The sequence below is a fragment of the Gopherus flavomarginatus genome, chromosome 4, assembly GCF_025201925.1.
Source record: "Gopherus flavomarginatus isolate rGopFla2 chromosome 4, rGopFla2.mat.asm, whole genome shotgun sequence".
NCBI lineage: Eukaryota > Metazoa > Chordata > Testudines > Testudinidae > Gopherus > Gopherus flavomarginatus.
This window is the reverse complement of record NC_066620.1, coordinates 212915893-212939482: the sequence shown is the minus strand read 5'-3', so window position 1 is coordinate 212939482 and position 23590 is coordinate 212915893. Positions and strand designations below refer to the sequence as shown.

Sequence of the window (23590 nt, the reverse complement as noted above, 5' to 3'; positions counted from 1 at the left end):
AAGCCCACCCTCAGCCACATAGAGTCCCTAACTCTCATACCACAGAAAAGCAAAGGCACAAACTTTGTACATCATTTATCTCAACCAGAATAAACAGCTTCATGGGAACTAATGGCCACAGCCAAACCGTACAATTTTGAATTCAACCACAAACCAAATAGAAAGATTTTCGCCGTCGTTGTTGCTTTGCTGTTTTTTTGTTTTGTTTTGTTTTTTCCCCCCACACAGAGTCTTACAGAGAAACAAAGATCAGAAATACCGTCCTCGGGGTTGGTTTGTGTTTTTTAAACGTCAGAACAAAGGCTACAGTTTGGTGCTGTCCATGCTCTGGGATCGGTGCATTCCAGCTGCAGACGGGGAGCGGGGTGAGCGGATAGGTTCCAGAGATGCACAGAGATCACGCACGGTCATTAAATAAACTCTTCTATACAATGTACAAGAAAATAAACAGTCTCTTCATGGCTCAGTGGAACATTTCCAGAGCACCGGGTGTCTAACACCCGGGTCTCAGCCAGCAACATCCAAACGCCCTAGTCTCCCAATGCCTACAAGTGTAACAAGGGAAAGAGGGAACCTGAAAGCCACCTGCACCTGTGAAATTCACCAGCCTCCTGTCAACTCAGAGGGTACTACGGAAGTAGAATTGATATGAAAGCTCCTTGGCAGGGCTGGGACCGGCAGGTGGCTGGGTGATTCAGCTTGTCTATCCCCACCCCACCGCACGCTCCCCACCCCTCCAGTGTCTTGTGTGTACAGAATCATCCCCAGCAGCACATTCTATGGGACACAGGAAGATAGCGAGTTCCCCACAAGCATGCCCTGTAAAGGGGAGGGGCCAGGAGAGTCTCCGCCCTGTTCTCAGAAGACTGACACGACAATATACAAGACACGAGCAATTGCAGGGAGGGGGGCGGAACATTGAGGCTGGAGGAGATATTTAAAGCCAGGCCTTCTGGAGCTGATTCCTCTCCCATCTCCACCAGCAGCGTCTCTCTCTCTCTCTCTCTCTCAATCTCACTCCAGAGCGAGCTTCACCAGGTTGGCTTGGACCTTAGCCTGGTCCACAGCGTCCAGCAGGTTCTTGGCATCCACGGCCAGGGTGTGGGAGGCCGTCAGCATCTGGCGCTTGCACTCCTCGCTCAGCGAGGTGACAGCGTTCTGCTGCGCTAGGCGCATCTTGTTGATCAGCTCGGCCAGGTCCTTGTTGAGCAGTTTCTGGGTGCCCTCGATCTGCCAACGCAAAACACACACACGTGGCTGGAAGCGTTAGAGGCAGCAGCGGAAGAAGAGCATGAAGGACATTCCCAAAGCTGGAGGCCCTCTAGTGCCTGGACCACATAGGGGATAACAGTCTACCACTGCTGCCAGCTAACGGAGTTACTCAGTTATGTGCACACTCAGAGATGACTGCAGTTGGTGCGATCAGTAATTCCTTCCAAGACAGCTTCATCCAGGCCAGGATTTAGGAAGACCCTGTGATGTCATTAGGCAGCAAAGCCTGCGCAAGTCACTCTTGAGAGTGAGAGACAACCACAGGGTCTGTCTATATGCAACAGCCTCAGTCAAGATCACCTTTATATTCATTACACCCGAGCCCTGTCTCCTCTACCCTGCCTTGCCGGGGGAAGACACATGGGGGATTTACCACCAAAACGTAAGTGCTCCCTGTTGAAGCTGCGTCCTTGGATTTATCATTGGTCCTGATCATGATGCCAGGCTGAAATGTAATGCCTTCTCCGCCAACCAGGCCTTCGGTTTGCAATCCACTCCCTTTGGACAGTGAAATCCGCTAAGAGGGCCCAATTCACTGCTGGCTAATGCTGCTACTGTGTGTCGCCAACTCTCCCAATTTTAATCATGATCCTTGCAATGTTTGATGATTTTCTTAAAGCCCCAGCTCCTTGAGTCATGTGATTGGCCAGGCCTCTCAGCTTTCCTTGACAAAAATGCTGCGTTTCCAGCTTTTCCGGGAGAAAAAAGTGGGAAAATGCACCTCCTTACGGCTCAGAGAGCAGAAGCCAAATAAAAAGAAACCCTTTGTGCTGCTGTTGGTCCCATGACTTGGGGTGGCCTGACTCATGATTTTGGCACATTCGGAGCATTGCAAGGGAAGCTGGAAATAAATTAAAACCCTGCCTCCATCCATGTGGGATGAGCTGTCACCTGGCACTTATAAATAGCGGCTCAAGGAATTCTCTAATCAACTCTGTATGGCCCCTTGCAAGCCCTCATGGGTGTCACTGGGGTGCGGTTTCTTTAAGAGCCAGGCCTGTATTGTACCACTGGCTGGCAGATGTAGAGTGCAGGGGCCCGACTCCTGCGAGAACTAAGGCCCCTCGGGGAAGGGGGGGGAAGGTGCCTTGTGCTGTGCGAACCCTGAAAGCACTAATGTCCGCAGACTGGAATCTGCTCCCAGGATGTGCGGGCAGGGAGCTGCGGGTGGGGAGAGACCGTGTGCTGGGATCATCCATTATCCCAAAGGCAGGGGGTGTCCCACCCGACGGCTCTCCCCGGCAGTAGGGGGCATGGGAGCCCTTACCTCTGTGCGCGATGCCATGGGCAGAGCTGGCAGGATCTCGTCCACGCTGCCGATCAGTTTCCGAAGGGATAGGCCCACGTTCTGTGAAGGGGGAAAGGCAGCGTGAAAGGCGTCTCCGGCTTCGGCAAAAGGCTTCGTTCTTAGTAACGACCTGGGCCTGTCTTGGCTCGGGAGGGCCGCTGCAGAGAGATGCACTCTGGGAAATGTCCCCCGCTCTTGGGTCAAGAGCGCCACTGGGGAGAGGTACATCTTGGGAAATGTTCCCCGCTTTTAGGTCAAGGCCACCACCAGGGAGAGATGCATCTTGGGAAATGTTCCCCACTCTTGGGTCAAGGCCACCACTGGGGAGAGGTGCACCTTGGGAAATATGACATGAGCAGAGAAAGGGCTAACGTGATCCAATGGAAGGATGTTGAAACCAGACAGATTCAGATTGGAAACGAGGTGTCAGTTTGTACTAATGAGAGTAATTAACCACTGGAACAGTTTCCCAAGGGTTGTGGTGGATTCTCTGTCACTGGCAGTGTTTAACTCAAGACTGACTCAGGTTCTGCCCTGGGAGCTACTGTGGGGCAGGTCTCCTGCCTGTGTTATACAGCAGGTCAGACTAGATCAAGGGTGGGCAAACTTTTTGGCCCCAAGGCCACATCTGGGTATGAAAACTGTATGGTGGGCCATGAATGCTCCTGAAATTGGGAGTTGGGGTGTGGGAGGGGATGAGGGCTCTGGCTGGGGCTGGGGATGAGAGGTGTGGGGTGTAGGAAGGTGTTCTGGGCTGGGACCGAGGGGTTCGGAGGGTGGGAGGGGGATCAGGGCTGGGGCAGGGGATTGGGGCACGGGATGGGGTAAGGGGTGCAGGCTCCAGGCCGCGCTTACCTCAAGCAGCTCCTGGAAGCAGTAGCCTGTCCCTCCTCCGGCTCCTATGTGGAGGTGCGGCCAGGTGGCTCTTCTGTGCGATGCGTTGTCTGCAGACGCTGTCCCTGCAGCTCCCATTGGCCTCAGTTCTCAGCCAACGAGAGCTGCGGGAGCGGTGCTTGGGGCAGGAGCAGTGTGCGGAGCCTCCTGGCTGCCCCTACATGGAGGAGCCAGAGAAGGGACATGCTGCTGCTTCCGGGAGATACGCGGAGCCATGGCACATGCAGAGCAGGGCAAGCCCCTGACCCCACTCCCTGGCTGGAGCTTGAGGGCCAGATTAAAATGTCTGAAGGCTGGATGCAGCCCCCGGGCTGTAGTTTGCCCACCCCTGGACTAGATGATCACAATGTTCCCTTCTGGCTTTAGGATCTCTGAATCTAGGATCTGTCTTAGTCCTTACCAGACTTCCCAGAAGGTAGCCTTAGATGCCTCCCTCCTTCCCGGGTGCTTTACCTTCACCACAATGATGTACCCCTCTGGGGGCAGCTGGCAGATCTCATTCTTGAGCTGCAGCACCGCCTTCACCAGCTCCATGACGTTACTGTACACCGTGTCATCCGTCCGGTCCAGGTTGGCAGTGGGGGCCGGATGGATTGGCTGTCCAGAGACCAGGAGAGGACATATGATCTGCTTGCCCGCTGGGTCGGCTCACCAAAGGCTTCAGAAGGAAGCCCCGAGGAGAAAGGACAGCAGCCGCACACGACGCAGGCCCTTCTGCGCCCGCAGGCTGGGTTTGGCTGCCCCTGGGTGGACTCCCCACCTAGTGGTCAGGCAGCTGTTAGCAGCATGGTGCCTGCAGACCCACCAACAGCTGAGCAGAGGGTCAATGCTTCCATTGCCAAAGCGAGGCAGGGGGTGCAGCATCAGACCCCTGAGTGCTGCCTCCCACCGCAGGCTCAGGTACATACTAAGGGGACACAGGGCAGAGTTCAGTGACCACGGACCATCCCTCCCTCCCGGGGACCCTGAGTAGCTAGGGCCAACGTGGGGGGGTTGGGCTGGTTTCAAAGCGGAACAGACGGGACAGATGCAGGCCGGGAGGGAGAAACCCAGCCTGGTTTGTTTTCACACGTACCTGAGCTCCCTGCCTTGGAGGCTTCTGTGGTGGGCCTGTAAACTCGGCTGAACCGTGCGTGAAAGCAAAGAAGAATTGTTGTTCTGTTTGTTATTTCTGCTGCCGTCGCCCTGGGAGACCCCAGGCAGGCCTCACCGTGCCATGCCCTGCGGGCACCCATGGGGCCTGTCTACACTTTGAGCTTCCCGGTGTAACTTCCAGCTCAAGGAGACATGCCTATGAGAGCTCTGATCGAGCTTGTGTGCTAAAAACAGAGCGCAGCCGCAGGAGCGCGAGCAGCAGGAAGGGCTAGCCGCCCCAGTACGCACCTAGCGTCTTGGACAGGTATGTCCTCCCCACCCCTAAAGAGCTCACAGTCTAGGTTAACAGGCACCGTTGTCTAGACTTTTAAATAGGTTCAACCCCCAACACTGGTTTTGCGCCAGGTGTTAACCTGTGGAACTCCCTGGCTCAGGATATTATATAGAAAAACAACTTAGAAAGCTCCCCCCCCTTGAAAAAAAGATTAAACAATGTGTCTGAATGAGAACTGCATGTGCAGCCGAAACAGCTGCTGCCAGAAACCCCACCCCTACGCTGGAGGATGGGACAGTCTGGAATGAGCACTCACTGTAGTCGGTCTCCTTCTCCGGGAGCAGCTGCAAAGAAAAGAGAAACAACATCAATAAACCTAGGTCCTGAAAACCTGAAATGAGGGCGGGCGCGAGTTGGAGCCACCTCTCCTCTCTGATACCAAGCGAGTCCCAGCAACAGCAAGACGTAGACACAATCTCCATGATTGGAGTATCAGGCAGGCCCCCGGTTCATTCAGCTCCCCGAGGTTCCAAGCCCCAGTTCGCACAGTGCTGGGTGCGACGAGCCAGGCCAGTGTTTCAGAGAACGGAGGTTCAGCTAGTGGAGGTTTTACTGTAATTTGCATTGTTCAGTTGGGGAAGCAAGTCAGAGAAGATCAATTGTAATGGTTAAGGGGCTGGAGGATCTTGCTTACCAGGGAAAGGCCTACGAGCGAGGTATGGCTAGCTTGGCTGAACAGTGACTGGGGAGCTGGGGGAGAGGGTGGCTGTCTAGGAGCATGGCAAGGATGTAAACACCAAGGACAGGGAGACATGGTTAGGGATGGGAGAAGGGCTGTTGTTCTATCCACCTGTCAGGGATGGTCTAGAGAATACTTAGTTCTGCCATGAGTGCAGGGACTGGACTAGCTAACCTCTCGAGGTCCCTTCCAGTTCTATGATTCTACAATTATCCCTATCGTACAGATGGGAACTGAGGCATGGGAGGCTAAGTGGCTTGCCAAAGGTCACACAGGAAGTCTGTGGCAGAGCAGGGAAATGAACAAAGATCTACCAGATCATAGACCGGTGCCCTAGCCACTGGAACAAAGAGATGTCCCATCTAGTCCAAAGCATGGGCCAGCCAAGTCCCGCTCACACTTCTGAGTCTCTGAAAGCACCTTTCATCCCAGGTTCTTTGTTACAAACAGGGATTAAAAAGGTATTTCGATAACCCAGTGAGACAGGTAATAACTAGGGCTGTTAAGCAATTAAAAAAATTAATCGCAATTACTCCTATGACTGAAAAAATTAATTATGATTAATCACATTATTAAACAAAAATAGAATATCATTTATTTAAATATTTTGGATGTTTTCTACATTTTCAAATATATTGATTTCAATTACAGCACAGAATACAAAGTGCACAGTGCTCACTTTATGTTTATTTTTTATTACAAATATTTGTGCTGTCTTTTCAATTCACTTCATACAACTACTGTAATGCAATCTTTTTCATGAAAATAGAACTTACAAATGTAAAATTATGTACAAAAAGATCACTGCATTCAAAAATATAACAATGTAAAACTTTAGAGCCTACAAGTCCACTCTGTCCTACTTCCTGTCCAGCCAATCACTAAGGCAAATAAGTTTGTTTACCTTTGCAGGAGATAATCTGCCCGCTTCTTGTTTACAGTGTCACCTGAAAGTGACGTTCGCATGGCACTATTGTAGCCAGCATTGCAAGGTATTTATGTGCCAGATGTGCTAAACATTCATATTTACCTTCATCTTCAACCACTATTCCAGAGAACACACATCCATGCTGATGATGGGTTCTGCTTGATAACGATCCAAAGCAGAGCAGAGACTGATGCATGTTCATTTTCATCATCTGAGTCAGATGCCACCAGCAGAAGGTTGATTTTCTTTTTGGTGGTTCGGGTTCTGTAGTTTCCCCATCAGAGTGTTGCTCTTTTAAGATACCTGAAAGCATGTCCCACACCTCGTTCCTCTCAGATTTTGGAAGGAACTTCAGATTCTTAAAGCTTGGGGCGAGTGCTGTAACTGTCTTTAGAAATCTCACATTGGTACCTTCTTTGCATTTTGTCAAATCTGCTGTGAAAGTGTTCTTAAAATGAACATGAGCTGGGTCATCATCCGAGACTGCTATAACATGAGATATATGGCATAATGCGGGTAAAACAGAACAGCAGATATACTATTCTCCCACAAGGAGTTCAGTCAAAAATTAATTAACACATTATTTTTTTAATGAGCCTCATCAGCATGGAAGCATGTCCTCTGGAATGGTGGCCAAAGCATGAAGACGCATATGAATGTTTAGCATACCTGGCACATAAATACCTTGCAACGCCAGCTACAACAGTGCCATGCGAATGCCTGTTCTCACTTTCAGGTAATGTAAATAAGAAGCGGGCAGCATTATCTCCCATAAATGTAAACAAACTTGTTTGTCTGAGCAATTGGCTGAACAAGAAGTAGGACTGAGTGGACTTGTAGGCACTAAAGTTTTACATTGCATTGTTTTTGAGTGCAGTTATGTAACAAAAAATCTACATTTGTAAGTTGGACTTTCAGGATAAAGAGATTACACTACGGTACCTGTATGAGGTGAATTGAAAAATACTATTTCTTTCGTTTATGATTTTTACAGTGCAAATATTTGTAGTAAAATAATAATATAAAGTGAGCACTGTACACTTTGTATTCTGTGCTGTAATTGAAATCAATATATTTGAAAATGTAGAAAAACATCCAAAAATAGTTAATACATTTCAGTTGGTATTCTATTGTTTAACAGTGCAATTAATTGCGATTACTTTTTTGAGTTAATTGGGTGCGATTAATTGACAACCCTAGTAATAACTGGAAGACAGTTTGGCTCCTATCAGAGTTAGCTTTGTGTTACTCACTGGAGGAGAATTGTTGTTCATATAGACCATAGGGTCCTGTAATGGAGAAGAATAAGAAATATGAATAGCACAGAACCAGTAAAACAATTTTCTTTATACGTTATAGCTATTGGACTGTCACAGACATGTGGCCCCGAGGAACCTGAGAGCTGTTATCATTTTGCTGCTCATCTACTTCATGGATAAAGTAAGATCTTCCCAGGCCCCTGAGCTAAGAGATACTCTCCTTTAGTCGTTACCAGTATAGGGTATATGACACACAGTTGAGCAGTACCAGTGCTGCCCAGCAGAGGGCAACAAACATATTAGTAGTGCTGGTCTGGAATTTTTTGACTAAGCGATTTTTTGCCAAAAAAGGCAGATTCATCTAAAACAAAATGTTTAGCAGGAAAGAGCTGGTTTTGACAAATTTCCTTTTCAAAAAATCATTGGAAAAAAAAGTTTCAAAATTGACAAAATGTCCCGTTTCGACATTTTTCAGAACACAAAGTTCAATTTTTGGTTCAAAATGACTTTTTGCTTAGAAATGTAAGTTAAATTATAGTACAAAATGTTTTTAATTAAAAATGGTTGAAATTGAAATGAAACATTTTGATTGACCCAAACTGATTTTTTTTTCTGGATTTTTGGTTCACGAGCAATTTTGAGCTTTCAATTTTTCCTCCCAAGTCAGGAGAAGAAGTAGTTTCAAAATCTCAAACATATTCCGAGCATGTTAAGCAGCCAGTTTCACAGTAGAGGAAACCAAAGCTAACCCTGTTTTTATCATGTTCACAGACCTCAACTGCTATACATTAGCCAATGCAACCATTGTATCTACTTTACAACTATACTTCTACCGCTGATTAAAACACTATCCCAAACATTTTCAAAATTCACCGTTGTTCCATACTCCAGGGTTCAAAAACTTTTCCAGGAAATTTTCCACAATATTTTTAACCAAGATTCCTATCGAAACCATTACAGACATTTTTCATCTCCCTCAAACCAGGTTTTCTTACCAAAAATGGGGGTTTCCACACACACAACATTTCTATAACAATTTTGGTACACATTTTGATTACAAAGCATGCCATGGGAAATTTAGTAAAGGACAGAAAATGTCCATAGTTTTGACAACCTTTCGTGAGAAGTTTTGCATTTGGAAAAAAAAGGGTGTGTGAAATATTCCAGCCACCTATAGACACCATAGTACGGTATTCTCTGGCACCAGCCCCAACCTCCAGACTAGCTCCGTTACTGAATCATTAGTCTATTGGTTCATTAGTATTTTTAAAACGTATTTAACCCCATAACTCTATCTGAGGTACTTCTATGGCCCTCACTATGGTAGTATCAAAATATTTCAGTCTTTGATGTATTTGTCCTCGCAGCACCCCAGGAGATAGTGCAATGCTAGTATCTTCATTGTACATATGGGAAACTGAGGCACAGCACAGAGGAGCTAAGTGAATTGCCAAAGGAAGTATGTTGCAAAGCAGGAGCTGTGCCTCGGTCTCCAGAGTCCCAGCCCACAGCCCTGACAATTGGACCAGCCTAGCAGAGCAATACGCTGGTCTAATAGTGACCAGAGCTGGGCTGGAGCCGTATTTTCCATGTCGCCGGAAATTCCGTGATTTCAAAAACTTTTCTGTTCCGATACAGAACAAAAACAGAGACATTTCCCATGGAAAGAAATTCTGAAAAAAAAAAAACCCAAAACCTGTTTGGGGTCGATCCAAAAGTTTTGTTTGGTTTTTGACTTTTTAAACTTTGACTTTTTTGACTTTTATATTATACTAAATACAATTTTAAAGCCTGAAAGGAAAAGTCAGTTCAGAACAGAAAAGGGAAATGTTCCCTTCCAAGAATACCAAAGGGAAGACTCTGACCTCAGCGGAATGCTCCGATCTAGGGTTATCCCCAAAACACAATTTCCACAAACTTGACACATTCCTGGGCAACGTTTTGCTTTTGACGAATTGGCATTTTCCGATGGACAAATGTTCCATCGCAAAAGGTCTGGCCAGCTCTCCGGCTGAACCCGCCGGGCCCACTCACCAGGGATTTCTCTTCTTGCCTCAGCCACTGATAATCCTCCGCCATCTGCTTCTGCTGCTTGTCGAGCGTTTGCCGCATCTTGGCCCGCTCCATCTCCCACAGCTTCTGTGCCTCCTCCCTGCTGGTGGGCCTGAGGAAGTCCTCCTCCTTGGAGACAGAGGGTGGGCTGTGACTGTGGCAGTCACGGCTCGGGGCCTGCCCACCTCCCGCGCGTGCCAAGTACCGCTGGAGAACTCAACCCAGAACCCAAGGCAACAGGCCACCCTCTGCCCATATTGACATCCCATTGCAAGCTTGAAACCAAGACCATGGTTCTTTCTTTCAATATATTTTCCTTCACTGTATGTGTAGACACTGGTTAGTTATTGCAGGGCTTCCCAGGCTGGTATGTTATGAAGGGTTACTCAGCGGGAGATCTGGGCTGCCCAGGCTGGTTTGTTATGGAGGGTTACTCAGCGGGAGATCTGGGCTGCCCAGGCTGATTTGTTATGGAGGGTTACTCAGGGGGAGATCTGGGCTGCCCAGGCTGGTATGTTATGAAGGGTTACTCAGGGGGAGATCTGGGCTGCCCAGGCTGGTTTGTTATGGAGGGTTACTCAGCGGGAGATCTGGGCTGCCCAGGCTGGTTTGTTATGGAGGGTTACTCAGCGGGAGATCTGGGCTGCCCAGGCTGGTTTGTTATGAAGGGTTACTCAGCGGGAGATCTGGGCTGCCCAGGCTGGTTTGTTATGGAGGGTTACTCAGCGGGAGATCTGGGCTGCCCAGGCTGATTTGTTATGGAGGGTTACTCAGGGGGAGATCTGGGCTGCCCAGGCTGGTTTGTTATGGAGGGTTACTCAGGGGGAGATCTGGGCCCAGGCTGGTTTGTTATGGAGGGTTACTCAGGGGGAGATCTGGGCTGCCCAGGCTGGTTTGTTATGGAGGGTTACTCAGGGGGAGATCTGGGCTGCCCAGGCTGGTTTGTTATGGAGGGTTACTCAGGGGGAGATCTGGGCTGCCCAGGCTGGTTTGTTATGGAGGGTTACTCAGCGGGAGATCTGGGCTGCCCAGGCTGGTTTGTTATGGAGGGTTACTCAGCGGGAGATCTGGGCTGCCCAGGCTGGTTTGTTATGGAGGGTTACTCAGCGGGAGATCTGGGCTGCCCAGGCTGATTTGTTATGGAGGGTTACTCAGGGGGAGATCTGGGCTGCCCAGGCTGGTTTGTTATGGAGGGTTACTCAGGGGGAGATCTGGGCTGCCCAGGCTGGTTTGTTATGGAGGGTTACTCAGCGGGAGATCTGGGCTGCCCAGGCTGGTTTGTTATGGAGGGTTACTCAGCGGGAGATCTGGGCTGCCCAGGCTGGTTTGTTATGGAGGGTTACTCAGCGGGAGATCTGGGCTGCCCAGGCTGGTTTGTTATGGAGGGTTACTCAGCGGGAGATCTGGGCTGCCCAGGCTGGTTTGTTATGGAGGGTTACTCAGCGGGAGATCTGGGCTGCCCAGGCTGGTTTGTTATGGAGGGTTACTCAGGGGGAGATCTGGGCCCAGGCTGGTTTGTTATGGAGGGTTACTCAGTGGGAGATCTGGGCTGCCCAGGCTGGTTTGTTATGGAGGGTTACTCAGCGGGAGATCTGGGCTGCCCAGGCTGGTTTGTTATGGAGGGTTACTCAGCGGGAGATCTGGGCTGCCCAGGCTGGTTTGTTATGGAGGGTTACTCAGGGGGAGATCTGGGCCCAGGCTGGTTTGTTATGGAGGGTTACTCAGCGGGAGATCTGGGCTGCCCAGGCTGGTTTGTTATGGAGGGTTACTCAGCGGGAGATCTGGGCTGCCCAGGCTGGTTTGTTATGGAGGGTTACTCAGCGGGAGATCTGGGCTGCCCAGGCTGGTTTGTTATGGAGGATTACTCAGCGGGAGATCTGGGCCCAGGCTGGTTTGTTACGGTAGGGTTGCTCACTCTGGTAGTTTATTGTATTTATGTTTATTGTGGTAGCTCACAAAGGCACCAGTCAGTGCTAGGCTCTGTGCGGACACATGCACATGGAAGATACAGTCCTTAACATAAGAACGGCCAGACTGGGTCAGACCAGAGGTCCATCTAGCCCAGCATCCTGTCTTCCAACAGCGGCTGGTGCCAGGTGCCCCAGGGGGAATGAACAGAACAGGGAATCATCAAGTGATCCATCCCGTCACCCAGTCCCAGCTTCCGGCAGTCAGAGGTTTAGGGACACCCAGAGCAGAGGGCTGCATCCCTGCCCATCTTGGCTTGTTTGTGGAAAGTCCCTTTAATGAAACGAATGCAGCCTATCAGAGAAGGGCCACCAGGGCCTAAGGAACATCTAGCCACTGTGCTTTTCTGAGCTTATCGGCAGTTCGGTCCCAAGTCCCTGGCTGCTGCTGCCCATGTGCCTGGGGCTAGTGTCGCTGCAGCTAACGCTTCCCCAGTGGGTGGCCCCCCAGGCCGGTGAGACGGTGCTGTCCAGTGCTTTCCAGCAGGCTTGCCTGGGTCCAGCGTACGGTGACACCCGTGGGCCGCAGGCAAAGCCGGTACTAAAGAGGTCGATGTCATAGACGGGTCAGGAATTGTTTTTGCATAAGCAGCAGACACCGCAGCACAGCGAAGAACGAAGTCACACGAGGCAGCGCCCCCTCCTCCCAGTGAGCCCCTCCCACCCGCTGCCTGCAACACAGTGCCCCCTAGCGCCACGCTGGGGCATTGAGGTCAGCACTGATTGAGGGGAGAGCGCCCTCTGCTGGCTTGCACTGCACCTCACCCCGAAGTGCTCCGCTTAACACTCCCTTTGGATCAAGCAAGGTGGCGAGCAAGCTGGCCGGTCTTACCCTCATGCTGTGACGCTTGAAGACGTTGTGCCGGTTGAGGGGCGGGGTGTGCAGGGAGTTGACTGGCGACTGGTACTCTATGGGGCTAGTGAGCGTAGGTGAGCTGGCACACAGACCCTCGGGCACCTGTTCGGAGGGAGCAAGAGGCACCGGGCCCAGAGCCAGACACGGACAATTAGCGGCAGACAGACAAAGAGGGGCGAAGAGAGCCAGTGAACAGAGCAGGCAGCGCTTCAGAGCGGGACCTTCGCACTGGGGCAGGCATGTGGGGAGAGTGGCTGCTGGTGGTCCTTCAATAGGAGATTCCCTTGTCCTTCTGCCAGCTCGGTATCTCCCCGGCCTCATCCCGCAGTGAAGTGACAAGGGGCAGTCTGGCCTAGTGGTCTGAGCACAGATCTGGGAGCCAGGAACGCCAGGCCTTTACTCTGCTGTCTGCCAAGACCTTGGGCAAGTCAGCTAGGCCCCAGGCATCCAGAACATTGAGGGTCCCAACAGGACTGGCCACACCTGAATATTTTGGCCTAACTTTCTGGGGTCCTGAACATCCACAGTTCTCCCACTGACTATGGGTGTCCAGCACCCTCTGACAATCACAGCCTCTGAGGCCTAGAATTGGGCCCCAGAAAAACAGGCCACCAAAATTTGAAAATGTGGGTGAAACCTCTTCCTGCCTCAGTTTCCCCATCTGTAAAATGGGAATAATATTCTCTCTCTCCCAGGACAATGAAGCTTTATCCTTCTCTTGCCCCTTTTTTCTTAGGCTCTATGAGGGCTTTACAGACATTAGCAAATTAATTCTCCCATTCCTACCCCCTGCAAGGTAGGTCAGGCTCATCATTTCACACATGGGGAAACTGAGGCATGAGGAGGTAAAGTGACTTCACCAAGGTCACACGGTGTGTCTGCAGCAGAACATGTCAAGCTCCCATCCCCAAATGCTGCACTGGAACCACCAGACCCCACTTCTCCAATTCCCATAAAGTGCCTTACACCTGGTTAATAACATATGGAGATATACCTTACCTCATAGAGCTGGAAGGGACCTTGAAAGGTCATTGAGTTGAGTCAAGTCCAGGCCCATGTACTGTCCCTGATAGATTTTTGTCCCAGATCCCTAAATGGTCACCTCAAGGATTGGGCTCACAACCCTGGACTTAGCAGGCCAATGCTCAAACCACTGAGCTATCCCTCTGTGGTTCTGGTTCTGATCTCAGTTACACTGGGGTAAGTCAGAGGCAATGCCACAGAAATCAGCAGAATGCTGCTGGTGTAAACCCCAGCGTGGGATCAGAATCACGCCAATACTGCACACTGTTTGTGCTAAGACGTCACCCGCTGTACTTCACTGCTGGGAGAGGTGGACCAAGGTGCAGAGAGCCAACTCCGGCTCCCAATTCAGCGGGCCCGCACGGTGCGAAGGAGAGCAGAATTCCAAGACCTTCAGCAAGCAGCAAAAGAGGAAGAAGGCTGAAAACCGATTTTCCCTCCTAGCCCCCAAGTAAAAATCTGTTTGTGCTGGGAGCCAATCGATGTCAATGCCATTCCCCAGGGCGAAAGTCTCTCTTTACGTTTCAGGGCACAAACAGACACCCCGTTAGAGCTGCTTGGCCCTTCTGAACTGCACAGGGCCAAGCCCTGAGAGGCGCTGGGCACCTGCTCGGACGTCGGGGGGAGCCGTGGGCGCTCTGCAGCTCTAAGGAGTTGGTTCAGAGGAAGCGACATACAGTAGCTCTTCAGCTCTACGCCCGCCTGAAATGCAATGGTCTCACCCCATCAAGCACTGGGAGGTCTCTGCTAGCCAATACCTTGTTGGGCCTTACCATGGGGCCTTACCTGGAACTGCAGCTTGGGAGCTAGTAAGTTGGTCTGGGGAGGAGGCTTGTATTTCGGCCTGCTGGGCTGTGGGAAGACAAGGACATGGAAAGGCACAGGGTGAAGCGATTGCCGCATTAACAGCATTCAGCCACTGGCAGCGAGAGGAGGAGCAGGGTCGGCCGATGCAGGCCACAGCCCTGGGCGTTACCCGCTGCAAACTTGCAGGTTGGGACCCATCAGCCAACCGTTGCGAAAGTAGCGAGAGGCAGGTCATGAAAACCAACCAGGACGGTACCCGTCCTTTGCCCGTGTGTCTCACAACCCAACCAGGCAGACGGATACCTGGCACACGAGTGCAACGCATTGCATCTGCCTGGCTCTGTGACAGGTGTATCTGGCATAACGGGATTGCACTTGAGGTCTGTCCCATGTTACTGCCTCCTGAATCATGCAGGTAGGTATCCAGATTACCTCTACAGCTATTGCCTCTAAGATAGCAAGATGCAGGGTTTTACCTGTATTCGAGACACAGCAAATCCCGCACCTTGGCAGGGGGTTAGACGAGACGCCCTTGCAGTCACTTCTAACCCTACAGGTCTATGAGTCTGTATGTCATCATTAAGGCTACATTTTAGTCACTGGTATTTTTAGTAAAAGTCATGGACAGATCACAAGGCAGTAAACAAAAATTTACGGCCTGTGACCTGTCCATGACTTGTACTATATAGCCCTGACTACATCTTGGGTGCTCTGGAGAGGGGGTTCCGGAGGGTGAGGGGGCCCTCTGGGGCCCCAGAAACCGCCGCTGATGCTCTGGGGCAGGGGGCAGCAGGGGATTGCCACTAATGCTGAGGCGCGGATGGTGGCACAGTCCGGGACCCCTGCTGATGCTGGAGGTGGGGTGGCGACACTCAGCCCGGGACTGCCACTGGTGCTTGGGGGAGGGCACGTGGTGTTCCACGACTACCCCAGCAGTGGCCAGTGCGGCTGGCCCGGGAGCCATTCAAGCTGCTTGGGTGGCCCTGGGGTAGGGTGACCAGACAGCAAGTGTGAAAAATTGGGACAGGGTGGGGGGTAATAGGAGCCTATATAAGAAAAAGACCCCAAACTCGGGACTGTCCCTATAAAATCGGGACATCTAGTCACCCTACCTTGGGGTCAGTCGCACTGGCTGCTGCAGAGTCACGGAGGTCACGTGACTTCCATGACCTCCGTGAGAGCCTTGCAGCCTTACCCATAACATGCAAGATTTCATATTTAAAGGGACAGTGTCCGCTTAAAAATCGTGCATTTATTTTAAAAAATAATTTCTCCTCTCTGTTACTAACCTCAGCCGGGATTCTCTCCGAGCAAACGGGCTGCATTGTTTAGCTGAAGCCACAAGCACACTTGTCACTTCGCACACCGATAAGAAAACACAAGCTCTGCCCCGAACAGCTTGCTGGCTAGGGAAGGCAGGAAACTCAAAAGACGGTGGACGGCAGGGATGGACCACAAGGGTGGATTCTCCATCAGTGACAAGTTTTAAATCAAGATTGGATAGTTTTCTAAAAGATCAGCTGTAGGAAACATTTTGGGGAAATTCTACAGCATATGTAGATGATCCCAATGGTCCCCTCTGGCCTTGGAATCTATGAAAAATCGATCCCCATGTATGTGCATTAAGGGAATCAGAACCCATGGACTTCAAGCCTAAGAACACAAGCTTCTGCCTCTTGAGCTAAAGGAGAGATTCCACTAGGTAACAGGGGTAGTGAACTATTATCCTCTTTCACAGGCCAGCCACTACAGAAGACCCCGTTCTCCTCCTATGAGGGACGTATGCTCCATGATTGTGGTGGGGTTATAGACACGCTGCTCGGCTCCCTTCTGACCTTTGGAGGGGGCTCCTGGAAAGACATTGGCTCCATGATTTTGGGAGGCCGGTGGCGATTGTTCCTCTCCTGCTCCCTGGCGATGTCCTTCTCCATCAGATAAATGTCACTACAGGCAGTAGCAAAGGGAAAGGAAAGAGTTCAGCAGTACAGCTTCCTCCACACCAGGCAGTCAGCCCTGCGGGGACTTGCTTATGCCAGCATCTCTGACAAGGTTCCTGCCAGCTACAGCCTCAGTGGAAACCAATGACCATGGCGGAGAAATGGGAAAAGCTGGGGGAAAATGGTTGTGAGCATGTCCCACCCTCGCGCTGCCTCTTCCTGCCCCCACTTCTCCCTCTCCGTCCCAATGCCTCCTGCCCGCCATTGAACAGCAGATCAGTGGCGGGTGGGAGGCACTGGGGGGCAGGGGGTGGAGCTGATTGGTGGGGCCTGCTGGTGGGTGCTGAGCATCCACAATTTTTTTTCCGTGGGCGCTCCAGCCCCGGAGTACCTGTGGCGTCAGTGCCTATGGTGGATTCAGGGTGCACTGAACTCTGCGGGTAGAACCAGAGCTCTGGAGAGTTCCCCCCACCCATGCTGGCAGGCAGCAGTCACTGCAGTGCTCTGGCTAGCCAGTAACGGACCCTACAATACTGCAGCCACTGGCAACGAACCTCCACAGCTCCCCGAGTTACCAGAATCACTAGACCCTCCTGACTGATCCATCTGGCTGCCCCAGGCCTTTAGCACCGCGTGATTCCCCCCAGCCACCTACCTCAAGCTGCAGACCAGCTCCTTGAACTTGGGCCTGTCGTTGGGGTCGTAGTCCCAGCAGCGAGTCATGAGGGTGTAGAGGACGGGAGGGCAGAGGTCAGGCTTGGGGAGGCGGTCTCCCTTCTCCAGCACCCCGATCACGTCTTTGTTCTCCAGCCAGAAGAAGGGCTGCTTGCCGTAGCTCAGGATCTCCCACATGCACACGGCTGGGCGGGCAGGGGACACAAAGCACCGCGTCTCAGGGGTGGCAAGCATGGCAAGGAGATGGGAAGCACTCGCCAGGTGAGTCAGGCAAGGCAAAGGCAGCAGCGCCGCAGGCTTCCCCCACGCTGTGCTGACGGGCCAGTGATTAGACCCCGATTTGGGGGAGCTGAATTCAAATCCCTGCTCTGCCACAGACGCCATGTGTGACCTTGGGCGAGTCACTTAGCCTCACTCTGGCTCAGCTTGCCATCTGAACCATGGGTACTAGCCCTGCCCTGCCTCACAGGGGTGGGAGGAAAAACACATTAAAGATTGGGAGGTGCGAGATACTACAGAAATGGGGCCAGACAAGTAGTTTAGACAGAGCACGTCCGCCGTCCAGCTCAGGCTCTGCAGTCCAATGAGTCTTTGTCATGGGGATTCCTAGTCACTAAGGACTGCCCTGAGCCCCCCCAAAACTTCGATCAGCTGGCAGCCACGCTGCATGCTGAGATGCCAGCGGGGGAGGGGGTTGCTGGGGGTGCAATTAGCTCTCCTCATTCAATCTACTTCCCTGCTGTCTCCCTGTGCTTGGAGTAGCCCCACAGACAGGATCTTTTCTCTTGTGCCGAATCTGCAGGGATCTACGATATAACTCCCCCAAAAGGACATCTCTGCTCCCAGCCCGGGCCCTGCCCAGCTCCCGCTACACGCTCTGCTGGCATAACCCCAGGATAACGGCACTGAGATGGCTCTGGATTTACCCCAGGGGCACAGAGAGCAGGATTTGGCCCTGGGGATTAGGAAAGACACTGGCCTGAGATCCATATACTGCCCCGGACCCTTCCTTGCCCCACGCTGCACCCTGCTCATAATTCGCAGTCCCGCTCACCAAACATCCACACGTCACTGGCGGACGTGAAGCGACGAAAGTTGATAGACTCTGGCGACATCCACTTGATCGGGAGGCGAGTCACGGAAGCTTGGGGAGCAGAGAAGATGGTCACGGTTGTGCAGCCCCCCTGCTCTTCCAGCTTTGGGCTTCCCAGCTCTGCCCGTGTCCTGCAATCCCAGTCCAGAGCCCCCCATTCTCCCTCCCAGTCCTGAGCTCCCCCGCATACGCACACAGCTCTATCAATGCCCCTCAGTCCTGACCTGCAGCCCCCCACTCCTGTCCCAACCACTTGCCCTGACACTGCTAATGGTGCATAGTAGCTTTCGGCTGTGGAGAAATGTCCCCCAGCTTGGGGCCAGGTCATTGCAGACGCAAGCTGCCCCTTACCTTTGTAATACTCGTCGTCTTCTATGTACCGGGAGAGACCAAAATCCCCCAGCTTCACACACTCGGAAGAAGCCACCAGGATGTTCCTCACAGCAATGTCCCTGCGGAGACCAGGGACAGCAAGTCAGTCCCGCAGGGGCGTGTTGGGCGTCGGCTCTGGCGAGAGCCCCGCCTAGGGTGACCAGGCAATGGATGAGCTCTGGGGACCCACTTCTCCATCGTCTTGCACCTAGTTGTGCAGAAGGGGCGTGTAGCAGGATGATCACCTCTCTCCTGCCCTGAGGGGCTTAAGACAGCCCTGGGAGAGGGCTGTGACGGGGAAAAGCCAGGTTGATTGGGGGAGCAGCCACAGCTGGTCCTATAAGAGGGCTGAGGACCAGGAGGTGTAAGACACTCTCTCTAGCTTCTTGAGAGAGAAGGACTGGGCTGCCTAGGGGCTGAGCAGGGTGCCTGAGGTGGAGCAGTGCAGAGGGAGTTGGGGAGCTCCAATCTGGTAAATCCCCAGGTTGCAGGCCTCGCTAAAAGGCCAAAACGGGTACTGGGGTTGTAGAGGGGCAGCCCAGAGCTAGGCAGAGGTAGCTGGTCCTAACCCCCTTGCCAATGAGGAGTGGTTTACAAACTGCCGTCTGCCCCAGAGAGCGGGGGCTAGATGGGGACTGGCACTCGTCACTGAGGTGAGGTGGGGATAGAGGGTTGGGGGTTCCCCTGGGTGGGGAGACCCAGACTGTGGGTTACTGCTGGGTATAGAACCCTGACGTTGAGGGGCACCAGGGTCCGGGAGGGACACGGGGGCCAGCGGCAGGCAAGACACTGGACTGCAGAGGGTGCTCTGGGCTGGAAGAGCTAATTCCCAGGACGACCAGCAGGAGGCGCCGCACCAGTGAGTCGTCGCCGCACCTCAGGGTGGAACAAAGGAATAATTCTGAGCTGCTAGCACTTGGCAGAGTCATGAGGCATTGTTTCTGCTCCCTGATTGGACGAGCATCACTCTTATCCTCAGGAGCGGGGCGTAAAAGCCCACTGGGTTTGACTCTCCAGGTCTACGTTTAACACATATATCGGTATAGCTGCATCGGGCTACACTCCCCATCCCCGACATTGCTATGCCGGCAACACCCCTAGTGTAGACGCAGCTACGTAGCTAATATCCTTCAGGGAGGTAGTGTTTCCACGGGGGCAGAAAACCCCCTTCTCTCTGTGTACGCTGCCTCTACACTCGGGGCCTAAGCCGGCATGGGCTCTGTAACGTAGATACACCCTAAAGGTAATGTAACATCTCTCATCACAATCCCACCATCGAACTGTGGGCAAGGTAGGAACGGTGAGTTCTCAACCCTCTCTCCTCATTTAACTGCCTCCGTAGCAGTGCTCTGGTACGGGATGGGGAGCCTGCTCCCCTGGCTTTGTCAAGCAGGGCCCCAGCCATTTAAAACACACTAGCCGCGTGACACAGAGACCCCGCAGCAAAGTGGCCCCATTCAGCTCTTTCCTAAGACCTGACTGACTCACTACACCCAACGCACGTCTTCCGGCATGTTCATCCCTATAAGGTACCATGTAAGATACATCCAGAAAGCTCAGAACCTGTCAAGACTCATAACCATTACAGGGTGAATGGACGGGTAATATTTAAGGAATAATGTATATATATTGAAAATCTGATTTGGTGCAGAAATTAGTCCCCAGGGCATAATGTGTCTCCATGACCCCCTATTCAAGAAAGAGGAATTTGTCATCTCCCCAGTCGGCCAGCGAGGTCACTCAAGGTTCCATTGTCTACTCTTGCCACGGTCAATGGAAAACCACCAAAGACCAGGAGAAACAATGGAGACCCCTTACCGGTGGGTCACCCTGCCTGTGAGCAGAAACAAACGGCCATTTTCAGTAGAACAGAGTGCGGCAAGGCACTCTGCCTGCATCCACAGAGGAATCCCCTTTGGGGGTGGGGAACGTGCGTGGACATTTGGATCCTGGTTTGGGTGAAGCCAGCCAGTTCTGCAACGCGCTGCACTTTGCGAGGGGAGCCGAATTTATTACCCAGGACAGGTAGCTATTGTTAAGATGCAGGTTCCATGGTTTCCGATTTTATTTCATGTTGTAACCGGCTGTTTCCACCTCTGTCTCTCGCTTCCTGTTAAATCTTCGTTCTCACTCACACAAACCTACTTGTGGGTTGTTCTAAGCGCTGTACAGGAGCGGTGGTTTAAAGGAAAACTGGGGTACACCGCACCTCTGGGTGCAGAGGAATTGGAACTTCAGTGCGGAGCCAGTGTGACAGGGGTACAATTCAAAGGAGTCTTGTTAACCTGCAAGGTGACAACAGGGCTGGCATAGCGCAGAGAAGGGACATTTGGCTGAACGGTTGGTGGTGGCAGGCAGCTGACACCCTGCTACCACCGAAAGACACCCTCTTGCTAGAGGCAGGGGGTAGCAGGTGACTTGGTCCTGGGTACCCCGAGAACAAGCCAGGGCCCCGTAATTTGCCGTTGTCGCTGCGGTCTCTCCCAGGTGCTAAACTGTGCGTACAGCGAATCACTGATTTTTTTGGTCTGGTTGCCGAACCAAAAGGGCAAAAAATTGTGCCCGGCTCCAGAGCTTGTGTGTCTCACCGGTTCTGCAGCTGTCTGCCAATGTGTCGGCTAATGCCCGCCGCCTTGGCAACACCCTTAGATCGCCCTTCCCCCGCTCTACCTGTGCACACAGCTGATGGCCTCCAGGTACGCCAGGGCTTTGCCGATCTGCAGCGCGTACAGGATGAGGGTCGGCACCCTGAGGGAGTTCTTGTTCTGCTCGAGGTAATGGCCCAGCTGCACGGGGGCGAGAGACCTGCGGTTAGGGGCAAACCCAGCAGCCGGGGGGGGACCCAAGGAGTGCAAGCCAAAGAAACCCGGCTGTGGGGGAGGAGCAGCCACGCGAGGAAAGAGACGGCCATGACAGGCAGATATCAGAGAAGCTGGAGCAGGTGTGGGGGGGTGTCTATTGGGATGACCGCCTGGGAGTTCCAATGCCTTTCAATGCCATCCAAATCTCGAGACTGCAGGGGCCATAATTGTCAGGGCCACCCATTCCGGAGCAGGCAGGAATCATTATTTCTATTTTTATGGGTGGGGAAACTGAGGCACAGAGCGGTGACGTGACTTGCCCTCAAGGTTATTGGCAGCACTAAGGGTGGAACCTGGGTTCCCCGGAAACCAGTTCCCCATTCTAACCACTAGGCCACACTCCCTCTGGCAGGGGCCAGTGGGTGAGGGGCATTTTTTACAGCAGCAAGATTTCCGTGTCAACTCAGGTTCTCTCTCGCCTGTCCCACCCTCTCCCCTCCTTCCCCCACCAAAGAAAGATCATTGCTGCTGAGGAAACATTGCCTGATGCCGTTTCCAGCAGCTTCACTATCTAATGAGGAGCAAGGAGTCCTGCTGCGAAGACCATTCCCCCGCTCCCATGCCCTCCGGATAGTGTACGCCCCCCCCCGGGTTCATTTCCCCCCCTCACCTCCCCATAGGGGTACAGCTCCATGATGATCCAGGTCGGCTCCTCCTCTGTGATGCCAATGAGCTTCACGATGTGGGGGTGGTCCAGCTTCTTCATCAGCACTGTGAGCGAGAGAGACGCTGAGGATGGCTCAGGCACTGAGATGGCACGGCCGATGGGGGCGGGCTGAACCGGGGACCGGCAGCAATGGGAACGTGAACCTCCCCCACCGCAGCGAAAGAAGCAGCTGTGGCAGATTCATGACTGTCTTAGGAGGCCCAGGTGTAACACCAACAAACCCCGGTCGTCAGCGGGCAGGTTCAAGGAGCTGAGTGTAGGAGCCGGTAATGCACGAGCGAAAAGCCACGTGGCTCTTAGCTAAGGCTGCAGAGCAGACTCGGTGCTGCTGGCTGGGACACACCCAGAATGTGGGTGGGTTACACAGGCCTCGGAGCAGGACAGAATCCAGCCCTCCCCTAGAGCAGGTGACAATTACCACCTTCATCTCAGGGCTCTGCTGCTAGACACGGCACTCCAACGAGCCTGTCGTTCCCTCTCCCGGTGACCCCATCAGGCTCCCTCTCCCTGAGCTATTTCTGTCCCCCTGTTGCCCCAGCACCCCATGAGCCTGTCAGCCCAGTGGATCCCCACCAGAGCAATGCAGGACATGGCCAGAGGTACCGCCGGGCGAGGGGCAGCCGGGAGCTACGTACCAGCTTCGCTCATGAACTTCTCCTTGTTCTCGGGGGCGCAGTCCTTCTTGCAGGTCTTCACAGCCACATTGATCCGCTCCCCGTTCTGGAAGGAGAAGAAGGCGCAGGAGGGGCTTTCACCCAATGCCTTGATCAGGGGCGACGTCCGGGGTTGGAGGAATTAGCACAGCGTGGGGCTAACCAGTGGGGCCTAAGGAGCAGCTGAGGGGGTTTCTCGGGAGGAGAGCGCAGGTAGGAAGTGCATGCAAAGGGGGGATGGAACAGGCCCTGGGCTGAGAAGAGCAAAGATGAAAGGGAAGTTGCGTAGCAGGGGAAATCCACATTCCTGTGCAGCCGGCCCTGATGGGAACGAGCCAGGATTAAGGGTAATCAGGCCCTGGGGGCTCATGGGCCCATAAAAGAGGACAAAAGCTGAGAGGGGAGAAGGGGGCTGGGCGAAGAGGACATGATCCAGTGATCCCGGCTGCCCAGTGGCTGATGGCTGGTGCGTGGGATATCACTGGACTGAGAAAGTAATAGACTGAAAAAACCGAGCCTCAGAAAGGGCTGGACATCAGATGGGCCTGGCCTGTCACAGGGCTGTGTCCACACAGCCACAAAGGGGCGCTGTGGGACTGGCACGTGCCACAGCCTTGTCTGTGGCGGGGCTGGCACCTGCCCCGCTGCGCCCACCCCTGCCAGACCATGGTGAGGATTGGTGGTTGTGAGGGGTTGGGGGGCAGCGGTGGCAAAGAGACAGTGAACTCACCTGATTGGTGTAAATGCCCTCATACACCTCTCCAAAGAAACCTTCCCCCAGGATCCTGCCCAGAGTCACGTCCTCTCGGGAGACCCCGTACTGCTGGGCTGGAGGGACAAACAGAGAAACCAGAGGCACAAGGTTCATTGATGCCACC

The 23590-nt window shown here is 52.8% G+C and overlaps 1 protein-coding gene across 16 annotated transcripts in view; it reads right to left on the bottom strand.

The window, feature by feature from the left end:
* Positions 1-60: 60 nt before the first annotated feature.
* Positions 61-23590, bottom strand: part of PTK2B (protein tyrosine kinase 2 beta) — a 119456-nt gene continuing 95926 nt past the window's right edge. For 14 of the 16 annotated variants that reach the window (XM_050948746.1, XM_050948743.1, XM_050948745.1 and 11 more), the window contains 17 exons: positions 23443-23540; positions 22695-22779; positions 22003-22103; positions 21202-21317; positions 18511-18611; positions 18121-18210; positions 17047-17251; positions 16290-16398; positions 14434-14499; positions 12601-12726; positions 9784-9930; positions 7744-7779; positions 5140-5167; positions 4530-4576; positions 3908-4051; positions 2540-2620; positions 61-1230 (listed from right to left, as the gene is read on the bottom strand). In XM_050948746.1, coding sequence (XP_050804703.1) covers positions 1015-1230; positions 2540-2620; positions 3908-4051; positions 4530-4576; positions 5140-5167; positions 7744-7779; positions 9784-9930; positions 12601-12726; positions 14434-14499; positions 16290-16398; positions 17047-17251; positions 18121-18210; positions 18511-18611; positions 21202-21317; positions 22003-22103; positions 22695-22779; positions 23443-23540 — 1796 coding nt within the window. In that variant the 3' untranslated portion in view covers positions 61-1014. The remainder of the gene's footprint in view (positions 1231-2539; positions 2621-3907; positions 4052-4529; positions 4577-5139; positions 5168-7743; positions 7780-9783; positions 9931-12600; positions 12727-14433; positions 14500-16289; positions 16399-17046; positions 17252-18120; positions 18211-18510; positions 18612-21201; positions 21318-22002; positions 22104-22694; positions 22780-23442; positions 23541-23590) is intronic. The other 2 variants (XM_050948747.1, XM_050948748.1) reach the window with 2 other exon arrangements.